Source organism: Megalops cyprinoides, chromosome 6 (assembly GCF_013368585.1).
Source record: "Megalops cyprinoides isolate fMegCyp1 chromosome 6, fMegCyp1.pri, whole genome shotgun sequence".
In the NCBI taxonomy this organism is placed as follows: Eukaryota; Metazoa; Chordata; class Actinopteri; order Elopiformes; family Megalopidae; genus Megalops; species Megalops cyprinoides.
Genome location: NC_050588.1, coordinates 6,599,873 through 6,612,284, shown reverse-complemented (window position 1 = coordinate 6,612,284; position 12,412 = coordinate 6,599,873). Strand labels below are relative to the sequence as shown.

The window sequence follows — 12,412 nt, the reverse complement described above, 5'->3', positions numbered from 1 at the left end:
TACAATGCAACTGAAATTAGTGTGAATCCATAGGCTGAGAGACCAAAAACAAAATGTAGATCTTGGTGAATGTCTGAGAGTATTAATATTTATTCACTTTAACAGCAGTGGAAGTGGAGGTCACCTGCAATAAATACTTCAATTATGAAAAAGGCAAAACCTACAGCTCTGATCCACTAGCTGTCAATGTAGAGACAGGGTATAAGGACCTGCATGACTTCTTCAAACCCCAATCACTACTAACCCAAAGTGACTTACAAAATAAGAGCAAGAGGTGCACATAATAAATCTGCAGGAGGAAAGAAACATATTGAGCACAACCAACCGACTAGGGCTGCTGTAAATACATACACATTACAGCCAATGAAATGCATCAGGGCATACATTCAAACACAATACAGCAATATAACATAACTTAAAGTTGTCTGACAACATCTCATGGTGTCAACCCCATACATTGGGCTCATGAACAGCCATCTTGGGACAGTTTGCCATGGAAAAGCCATAGAAACACACTTCATCTTTACTGGCAAACCAGCTGTTGTCTGAAATGACATTTTTCACAATTAACTTTATTTATAAATGTCATACATTTTAAACAAACAAAACAGAAATATATCAGTGTATGTGTGTCAATTCGAAAAAATCAAAAGGCAAAACAACATCCACAAGCTTCCCCCTCCAAAATATAGCAATGTGTATAGGGATAGTGTTAGGGCATATCCAGCTTTTCAACACAAATCCCAACTTGCTTCAAAATGATTTTATCTGAATGAAATAAAACAAAATACTGTATTAATATCATTTTTATGCTCTCTTTTAAACAAAGAGAGCATGAAGATGATATTTTAAACTAATGTATATCAAAGAACTGTTTCATTTATAAAATAATAATGCATAAAAACAGTTCCAATCTTATATGGCTCCAAACCAAAAGGTCACCTATCTGCTCATGATCATGATATCTGCATTCTTGCATGGCATGTCCACAGAAGCATCACGCGAGGCCTGCGAGCTCAGGCTGGTCTGTGTGTTTATCTGTCAGTACCCAGGAACTCCCGCCCTGGCGGGTAGAAACTGGAACGTGGTGCGACTGCAGCTACTGTAAGCTGGGCGATCGAGTGGCGGAGAGAAAGACGTGCGGCTTTGACCAACGGAATGCGACTTCCTCTTTTTTTCCCCACCAGCTAAAAATCACTCTGACAGGGGCTCCTGCGTGCGCTCCAGCACGAACACAGGGGTTGTCGCAGCGGGGCGAGCCAAAATTAGGGTCCAAGTGGAGAGACCAAACAGGGTTGCATTAAGGGGAAGCGGGCATTAAAAATCCCGTTGACTGCTACATTGTTATTTTTAGTTGATGATTCTCATTTTTCAATGGAAATATGATGGCTCGGTTTCTCATCCTCTTCCACACAGCTCCACGAACAGCTCGTGAATCTGGGAGAGCTTGACATTCTGTTGAACATTCAAGTCATTCTGTACAGCTACACCATTAATCACTTATATAAGCACAAGACGATCGGGGCAGCGCCCTGTCAACTTACTTGAGATGTGAATCTTGGCTGGTTAGATGAACTCAGATGTCCTAATGAGGGTTCCCAAACTTTCTTCTTAATCCAATCACCTAATCTTATTTAGGCCTATCTCCCCCCCCCCCCCCCCCCCCCCCCCAGTTCTGCATTCTGTCCTGTTCTTGTGTTAACCGCTCCTCATTTTTCCAGCTCTTCCCAATCCCTGTAAAGTGAGATGCATTACAGCTGGTGGACTGCTTTTTGATGCAGGACCACCCTTGTTTGTTCAGAACCTTCTGTTCATCCCAGCTGTAAACACACCAGACCTACATCATTTGCATTCAAAATCCATAACATTCCTGGCGTCACTGAGGCAATATCACTTTGTTGCTGTGTTTGGATAGCCGGGGACAAGGCCTGTAACCTTCCAACCTCTCAATATGCTGGATCTGGACAGATCCAGATCAGACCAGATTCAGCCCTTTCCTCAGGCCTGACAGCTTTCCTTTCCTGCACGCCAAGACCTTCAGCTTGACCACAAACATGTTCAAATTGTCATTTCCGCTGCATCCTTCAGGAGGTAATAAAGCTGATTTAAACCAACTGACTTTATATCCTAAAAGCAGAATGCATATTGAGAATAGCCAATGGGTGAGGGAGTGGATAAATAACGTCAGTACTGACAACACATCATCCGCATGTGGTGAGCCGAGAGAGACAAGGTGGGCTGGGTAGGAGGCTCAAGAGACAGAGGGTCAGAGCTCCTGTGGAGATGCTCATTTGGGGAAAGTGTTCAGCGTATTGACACTGTCCCTGAGTGACTGGTGCATGTACCTTTATTCAGAATTCTAACATTTTTTCCCCATGCCGTCAAGGATCGACCAGTGATGCTCCCAATAAGTGGTCGAAGGCCTTAGCTGAATTCAGATGCGGCTCAGCGCTTGGGAGCTTCATGTCTGCTGCAGCATGTGTAACAGGATCAAGCCTGTGGGCCATGCTAGTTCCAACAGATCCAGTCTGGTCACGATGGATCAATTTCGCTGTACGGGCCTCAAGGGTATATGAAAGCACCATATTGTGCAGCAGTATAAAGATGACTAGAGCAAAAACCCTCATCTGCTGAGGATCACATGCATCATATCAATTAATTAATTAGTGGGCCTCACTGAGGCAGAAAAAGTAATCAAACATTAAGCAGGCAATTCCATCCAATCCTGGCAATCTACCTCAAGTCACATCCTGCACAGCACTCACCAGCTTAGCACTACAGAGGAATGTTACGCTGGTGTGAGGAGTTACAATTACACATTCCACAGAACCCACATACACTCTTCCTCAGAGCTGCAAAATCTGCAATAAACAAGATAAATAAGACGTTGAATTTACTCGTGTAAGGTCCGAAAGAAGTAACCAGCCTCGGCGGGATTCAGACACTACGTTTGCAAAACACTCACTCGCTGGGAGCCTGGAAGCTGGGAGACGGCCAGCTTTGGAGCCGCTGAAATAATAATGCTGCCGAGCTTAGTCAAAGACAGATTCAGCACATTGTCTGAGTAACAGGCTGAGATCATTTCAGATTAGGTCATGTTCCAGCACGATCCAAGCAACTTCAGCTTTGCAGCAAACCGTGGGATCACGCAATACGAAACATTTTTGTGATAAAGAGATGTTGTTTTTAGTCTTGTTTTATAGGTGTGGACTTTTTTTTTCTCCAAACTCCTTTCTCTGAGTTACCAGGTAGTTTTCTAAAAACCTTATTCAAAAGTAATGTTTCAAAGCAAATGTTTCTGGGTGATGAACTCCATTGATTCCACATAAAACGGGCACTTGAGTTCAACCTTGTTTGTGTTTTTGTGCCCTCTGAGGCCAAACAGTGTTGCTATTTCTGCACTCAGTCTTATCAGGCACTTTTCAGTAAACAGTGAATCCAGTTAATCGGTCATCTCGCCCACAGATAAGTGAAGCCATTTTTCCCTGTATCCGCCATTTGAAGACAGATCAGCACTTTTACTCTGGAAGTGACCTGAAGAGCCACTGCTGGGCTATTGAATGTTACTGTCATTAAGGTGATCTGCAATAGATTACTGATGAACATTTACTGGAATGTAGCTGCAAGGTTCTCTGAACTGCTGGGCACTGATGAGCAGGATGGAAACACCGACATGCAATTAGTGACGGAGTCCGATTTTTTGGTCTGACCACAAACACAGAGCCCATGCTGACACATCTGGTGATTCATCAGTCAACGTAGCCACTAATTTTGCTGTTGCTGAATAATTGTACAAAATCTGTTTGAGTGTTCTGCGCATATTTGCACCAGTTCATATTGAACACTGCTAACATCAGACTGCTGCTGGCAAGCCTGCACAAACCCCAGCATGACTGTTGAAAACAGCTCATATTTTTAGCAATGCTGCATGAAATACATTCATAACTTCTACTAATAAGGGCACCGATCAATGATATCATTGGCCAAAAATGCCATACAGAAATTTGTCATGAACACTTTTCTCTCATGATGCAAAAACAGTCTTTTTTAGCATGATTAACTATATCATGGATGTACATTTCTAGAGTGCTTCTAGAGCACCCAGTGAGATTTCCACGGCATGCAGTTAAAACAATATCCACAGGGGCTCCACAGGAAAGATACCTTCTCAGCTTATAGTCCTTTTGAAAAATTGCACTTTCACTGAGTAATTCAGGCAACACACGTATGACCTCTAAAGGAGTCAATAATACCTGAGATATGGTTACCTCTTGAGTGTTTCAGTCCGTACTGGGATTCAGTTTACATTCCTTGACCTCCTGATAAAGACAGCAGTTGCTGGTTTAACTCTTTTAGGCAGTCATCCAGCCATACAGGCTGACAGATAACATGCCTGCCAGTTTAGTATCCTTTCATTTGGGGAAAGTTGCCATGTTCTGTCATATGGATGACAGTCTAGATCAATCACTGGTACAAGTAGTTAAGAAAAAAAGGCAGTGAATTCTTCTACCAAATATATGTAGAGGGGAGAGTTCAGATAACCATGTGGCCTGTGGTTTCTGTTGTTTCTCCCTTGGCCCAGTGCTTGTGGTGAGAAACTTAAACTGAAAGTAGGTCTGATTTATATCGGTCAAATCCTCTGACAGATTAGTAAACGGGCTGTGACCCACTGTCTGTTTATCTGATTCAGAATATTTACAGAAAGCCTGCATCATGGTTGCTCAGGGATAGCGGGGACACATGTATTATCAGTTACAAAGGAGAAAAATCCCTTTGTATTCATGGGAGCTTAGTGTACAGAACAGATATGTCTAACAGTTTGTGCAAGCCAACAGAATGCAGTGCGATAATAGGTCTACAGAGCAGAGAATTAAAGAAAAAATGAGAGATTGCTATACAGTGCCATTGTTAGCATCATTCTTTATTTGCCACGTAAAATTTTCATTTGTGTCAGCTACTGTAGTGTTAAGTAGACCTGTGACATACACAATTTTTTCAGCTGTACAAGTGTACATTCATTTTGGCATGACTTTCTTAGATTTTGTTGAAAGTTGCCACAATTTCATATTTTTGATAAAGTTATCCGTATTGCCCTGTCTCTTAAAAAAGTTTTATGTTGTGTGTGTTTAAAGCATTTTATAACATTGTAAATATATGCCAGGCATCCTGCAAAAACTCCTGTGTTACACAGAGCGCTGCAACATGTGAAAAGTCAGGGACAGCTGACAGAGACCATTTCTATACATTATTGACATTCTATCCATTTTCTATACATTAGTGTCAGTGTATGCGCGGAGTGACTTTAGAACTGATCACCACATGTTTCTCCTGTAGTTACAAACACAGGACATGGCTGGGGGGTTGTAACTTTCCCAAGTGCTCTGTTTATACTCAGCTGGCAAGAGCACAACAGGCGACCTTGCATCCCTTTGCTGACGGTGTGTCTACACTGAGGATAAAAATCAATGAAGCAAGAATAAAAATAGAACGAGACACCCAAAATTTCTCAGAAACAAATTTGGTAACTGAGGAATAAAAATAACATTGCATAGGACCCTAAAGATTGTCTGGTGCCCAAATAAAACCACTCTGATCTGAAATGAGCCTAAATTTTGCCTTTTTTTTCTCCTCACACAGCTGTCAGTTCTCCCACACCCCACCGGAGCTGTGCCGTGCTCAGAGTCACGCTGCCGTTCAAGGAACATGTTATCTGAGATTCAGAGACCTAAATAAACACTGCTGGCATGGAGTAAAGAACTGCTCAGAACTAAACTTCTCAAGTTCTTATCCCCCTCCATACAGTACTTCCTGTCAGGCTCAAAGCATGCAAAGAACATTGTGTTCATGCGAGCTTAAAAGGGTAACCATGTGCTGCAGCTGTTTAGAGTAGATGACAACCAGCTGAGGCAGCAGTGAGAATAAAACAGGAAGTTCTCACCCTAGTCAGAGGGCTCACGTTTAGCGCATTTAGTAGGCCTACCAACTGATTTTTTAGTTACGACATGCACACTTCGACATGAAGATGCCGTGCTCCTGTGTCTATGACGACTGGGTTGCACGTAAGATTTGACTTAAGAAGTGCCCGAATGCCTTTTCTGAGATCCGAGGAAGAAAATAAAAACAGGGTGCCTGAGAGAAATGTCCAGAACTGAAATGGCTCACAAATAAACTTCCAAACGGCCTCTCAGAACAACTGATCCTTGCAGTTGTTTTAATGTTGATTTGTGGTGCATTACTCCTTGGAACTGGAAGAAATGGCAGCAGTTTGTTTTAATGACTCACAGCTTTTCTGGAAACTTGTGTCGATTCCCGTGCCACTTTTACCGTCATCAGAAATGCCGTAAAGTTAATATGAATTCTATATGAATATGACTTCTTTATCTATCCAGTTCCATATGGCTTGACACATTTTTATGTATATGCTCTGAAATATAGGATTCTGTCTGGAGCAGTGCAGACCCCACTATTGTTTGGGTGAATTTTGTAAGGTATATGGATATCTTTGTTTTAAACAGATATTGGCACGGGGTGGGATGTCATTGGCATGATACACATGAATATTAATAATGCATCAATTCATCAATTCTTTCAGTCTTTTTACTTAGCATTTTAGGTGTGTTTATTGTTGATGCTCTTCAGGAGAATTTACACACAGTTTCAGTTCTGTACTCTCAAAGAGATTTCAGGTGTGCGTGCGTGTTGTTTCAGTATTTTAGTGTATGCAACTGCATTTAAATTATGACCAAAAAGTACATTTCGCATTGAGTTTAAGAGTGGAATATTTGGTTTTGGCCTGGTCTGATTTTATTTTCTTTTTGTATGGAGAAAATAGACATCTTCTACACCTCTGTTGCAGTTTGTCAACTACTCTGCTATGGGCTATGGCACTTAGTGCACCTTGACATATGTCCAAGCCTGCCAGTGAAATAATTCAAAACAAGCAACATAGATAATAACATGTTAAGTGAGAAACACCCATGTCATACCTGAACATAAGTCATAAGCCACAGGGTTACCCACTTCAAAAGCTTTCTATGAAAAAAGACCCAGTTTTCAACTATGTTTGAGATCCTGGATTCGCATTATAGCAATTACTTGAATGAATACTACAAATCTTTATAAAAGAAGTTATTCAAACAGGTTTTCAGACAGGTATATTGACAAGCGCCAACACAGACGATGTCTACTCGAGAATAGTTGCAACGGTTTAAGTGTTGCAAAGCTCATTCTTTTTCAGTGATAGCTTGCTATATCAGCTGTTATAGCATGCAGGCTTTCGTCCCCTCCGTGAAAGCCTGCATGTTTAAGAGCAACAGACGGTGTTAGCCATGCTTAGGTGCACTCTATTTTCGGAGCAAGAAAAGCGTACGTACCGTGCACTAGCCGCTTCATCTCATTGTATCTTGACCACAGGTAGACCTTGGGGTCAACCTTAGGGGCAGTGGAAGAGTAGGACCGTCCCGGTACTGTTAACGACTCCTCATCACGCTTCTTGCCCGTTACCTGGTACTTGTGGGCAGGAGAGCGGGACTGAGCGACGGATGGGGAACCCGCACTAGCTTCACTTTTGCAACGTTTCTCCTTCTGGTACTCCTTTCCCCCGGACATCAAACAACGACAGAAGGCTTGCACTGTCCCAGGACTCAGAAGAGGGAGCGTGCTGCTACCTTTGTGCACCAGAGCACAGCCGACTCGGCATACGTTTTGGTAAGGCATTTCTTAAAACAATTGTTGAGGTGTGCAGTCTAAAATCCTTAATTTGTATACTCTGCTTGTTCAAGTTCAGACACGAATCTCGATTTCCCTTGATATAAACAAGTTTTTCTTTCCGACGGAAAACAGTGTCCGCCCTGCCAGCCCTCTTTCTTTGCAGCAATACCAGCGCTGTAATGCCATTTCGTAACGCGATAAGAGGGAGGAGATTTCTCTGCGAACCAATCACGATCATCCGTGTCCACCCAATGGCCGCGAACACGTTTCAACCACAAATTGCACAATGGGAACGCTCCAAAACATTACAAAGCAGGGGCTCAAAACATGCACATGCGAAACGTTATTCTTCGTCTCCTGTGTTTTATGACACTCACATCAGCCGCAACGATTGTTTGGTTTCAGTCTATTTAATATAATGATATCTCCATTGTTTTATTTACACGTAACCAAGTCATTTCTCATAGTAACGTTTCAAAGTGAGATATTACCAACCCCGACAAGCTCCGTAGTCCATAAATACCGTTTTGTCATCAGTGATCGTGTTTTATCGTGCACCAAAGGATGTCTTAAAAAGATTGGCGTTCCGCTTTGACACAAGGGTAACAGTGTTTTTCCACATGTAATTTAACCAATGTGGTCAATAATATGACAATAAACCAAGGAGTCAAATCATTTGCTATTATCTATTGATTGAATAAATTGCACAGGAATATTGGCTTTGGCATATCTAGACCTGGACACAACATTGTAAGCCTACATGTTTATGGAGAAAGTAACACTAGGTTGCATTTGAGGCAGTGCATTGTACACTGCATAATGTTCTGTTCTTACACTGTTGAAAAGAAAGCTCTTGCACTAGAAGCTGAACGGAAAGTTTTTGCACCTGGCACTCTTTAGTTAGACAGGAAGAAGCACTGAGTCAGACCATCTGAGATAGTTATGGGAAAGCTGTAATCAGCTGTGTGCAACCTCAAAGATGAATTTGACCTTGGCAGGGATCTTAATCACACAGATCAGCACTCTAATGTTGGGAATCAGTAATAAGAATAAGAATAAGAATAAGAAATACTTTATTAATCCCGAAGGAAATTTGAGTGTCACAACTGCACCGTCTGGCACACATCAAAAACAACAAAAGAATAAATTGAATAAAATAAATAGAGAGGTATAAAATACAACAAATAGAAAGATGTTTGTGCAATTAATCAGTTGCCATATCTTGCCCAAGTAAGCAGTATTTTATCTTAATCAGTTTATACTACTGCTTTAGAAAACTCAAAAAAATTGTTTTGTATTTGCATGCCAAACATGATCCAAAAAAAAAAAAAAAAAACTAAACAAATCACAAAATACAGTTGCTTCCAATTTTACTTACACCACTCTATTACACAAACTGTAATAGAATGAGTTAAATAAAAGAATAAAAGAAAATCAGTCCTATTTTTCAAATCTGCTTTGATAAAGTCAGCTAAGAACCTGTGGGGTTTTATGGCAGAGGAAGGACGTTGGAGCTCACTTCCTGTCAGAATTTTTCAGGCGCCATCCAGTTCACACATGAACCACGTTTTTAATTTGAACCATAAATGATGTATTGGACAGAGGGTCTATGCATTGTGATGCCCAATCCAGGTTATAAATTTTGCATTGATGTCACCCTTTCTATGCACAACGAAGTGGACCACTAGTGTGCTGAAATGGACATGTTCAACCAAACCTCATCTTTTTGGTGAGAACAAAAGTTTTATATTGTTTTCCTTGATTCTAACAAGGGAAACAGAATCAGAGGATGTGAAACTCCTGTGCAAAACAGATCTGCTCCACACCATATGCCACAGAGGGGATAACATTCAGCATGATCTTTATGTTGTGCCAAACCTGTTAAAAGGTCAGCAGGCCCCTAAAATTCAATAATTGTTTCACTGACCCACAAAACAAGCGTCATTAAAATTCACCGTGGCAGATTCTTACCGTTTCTCTTAGCATGGTGACATCAGCTCCCCTTAGTGTTGAGACATGGCTTTCAGCTTTGCCATGGACGCCAGATTTGTGCAGCTAACACAGACATTGTCTGACACATAAAAAACATTTTGTGGAGGTCTACCGTGAAATTTGCTTGAACCTCTCGGGCAGCTCTCGGGCTTCAGCCATCATAATGCTAACAACAAATTGCCTGTGTTTAACTGCTCAGTGGTATAATTGATGCTAGATGCTTAAAATTCCAGAAACTCCCAGTATAAATTGGATACAGGATATCTTTAAAGGAGTTTATCATTATTATTATCACCACTACAATTATTAATGAGGTATATTAATAAATAAACTAAATACAATTATGTGTAGAACATGGAAGATCTGCATAGTGTTGGCATTATTGTAATTGTAAGTCTATTTGCACAAAAACTCATATGCACTTGAAGTTACATTATGTCCTTTTTGTGAGGGTATACTATGGATACAAAAATGGAGACAATTTGTCAACTGTTAACATACAGTAGAAATAAATGTATCATACCATCATACTGTATGGGGGAGTGACTATACTTGTTATACATTTTTGGAAATTATGGGACTACCACAACCAGTTTGTTACATTTATAAGAGGGGAAAATGTACACATCAGAAGTACCTTACAGAACTAGGTCATACTTATGCAGAATCTAAAAATCCACCCAACTAAATAAATAAATGTAAATGTAAACTATACCCTATCTTCAGTTCCATGAGCACTGCGTTCATACCCATCCCATAAATACAATAAATGTGAACATCGCTCCCTCTAGTGGCCATTCAGAAGTGTTGAGAACAACTGGAGGTCTCTTGGCATGTATGAATGCTGAATAATCATATTTTTGCTGTGTGCACCCCTAAATCTACACTATTACCAGGGATCCCCAGTAGGGTTTTGGTATTTCACTATTATCCTTTTATCTGGAATAAGGCCTCAGTTGTACAAGTGCTTGTTTCAAAGTAGGGTTTATTGTAAGATACACAGGTAATGGTTTATCAGAAAAGAGGTCAGTGTAACAGTCTACAGGATTGAAACAGGAATCAGCCACCCTGCAAAGAGCACATTGTGCAAACTGAACCAGAGCTCTGTCAGAACTGTCCTCTCCGCACTCCTCTCACCAACACTGCCCTCGTCTCTCAACAGGGATGGCTGCAAGACCGTATTTGCATAGCAGTTTGTTCTTTGACAGTTTACAAGGTCCCACAAATATTGCATGAGTGAAGTGGATTGGCATACCTTAAATGTAACAAGGCAGAATTTGTCTGTAAAGTTCTGATCTAGGACTCTAGGACCCAGCCACAATTCTAATATTAACCATTATACGCTGAACAGCAAAACTGGTCCAGGATCAGCGCTTGCAGACAGTTTCTGCCCATGACCAACACAAGGGCAGTGCATCTTTACGACTGCGTTTGAAGTACGGCAACATGGTACATATGTCTACAGCACCTTATGAGACATATGAGAGCACTGCAGCTGGGAAAGCCTAGGATGACTGGCTAACTGCTGAAACAGCAGCAGTAGTTTGGCAGTGATTTTGGTGCTACCCAAAAAGTTTCCATCGCAGTCAGAATGCAGTTGAGTTCTTTCAAGCTTAAATGACCTGCTGGGACAACTGCATTCACTGTAATTATGCTGAACAAACAGATCTATGTATCAAAGTGTAACATGACCACACTCCACTGATATCAGATGACCAAAACATGTGTCATGCACCTGAACATCTCGGCCTGCTGCATTTCAAACTCAGACATTCTCAGTTATTCCCCCTCCTTACAGAAGACACAGTGACAGAGAAGCAGAAACGGCAGTGTGGCATCTGCTCTTTGAATTCTGCGAGGTCACAATTCCAGCACATTCTGAGAACCAACAAATGATAAAAATGGCTGTTTCTGAGGTGAAATCTTCAAGGAATGTTATCAGTCTTGTACTTACAGTGTTGACTTTTATTTTGCAAGATGCTAAACATGATTCAAAACACCAGGGGGACCAACATGTTGCTGAGTGCAGGGTGGACTGCTCTAGTCTTTAAGGGAGCCCCACGGATCAGGTGATATAGTGAACACAGAAAATCTTGAACCGTGTGAACGATTACTCAGGGAAGAATACTGTGGTATAACACAGTTAAAAGATGGTTCTGACCAGAACAGTGACCAGTGAGGGACTGGCTTTGATAGACAGAGAGAAGGAGCAAAATTTCAGAAAAAATGGCCTAATTCAGACCATTCATACTCTTAACAGTCAGTATATTAATATTAATAATTATAATAAAAAATGTGTTCAGCTGATGCCCAAAGATGCACACAAAATCCACCACAATAATTTTAAAAAACATCACACTATCCATTCCCCCCCCCCCCCCCCCCCCAAGTCGTGAATACATTATTAACTCAGACCTGCTTGTTTAAAATAATTAAAAATAAAATAAGGCACTATCTCCATACACAAAACAGGTGGCATGATGTGTTCCCTTTACAATACAAGGTTCACAAAGTTGAGTAGTCTGGGTGACTGTTACAGTCTGAACATGGTCAGTAAGGAAAGGCTACTTCTTAGACACTTGGACCTGAGATCACCTTTTGAGGGGGCTGGACAAGCCCTCTCTCTGCCCTCCCTGTTCTGACTCTGAACCCACCATCCTTTGCGACATCCGCAACACTGGCGCCATCTAGGGAAGGAACATCTCAGCCA

General features: G+C 41.3%; 1 protein-coding gene across 1 annotated transcript in view; it reads right to left on the bottom strand.

Moving 5' to 3' along the window:
- LOC118778751 (5'-nucleotidase domain-containing protein 2-like) overlaps positions 1 to 7,871 on the bottom strand; it is a 29,753-nt gene extending 21,882 nt beyond the window's left edge. Inside the window, exon 1 of the mRNA XM_036530434.1 lies at positions 7,374 to 7,871. Within this exon, the coding sequence (XP_036386327.1) occupies positions 7,374 to 7,716 (343 nt within the window). The 5' untranslated portion in view covers positions 7,717 to 7,871. The remainder of the gene's footprint in view (positions 1 to 7,373) is intronic.
- Between the last annotated feature and the right edge of the window lie 4,541 nt (positions 7,872 to 12,412).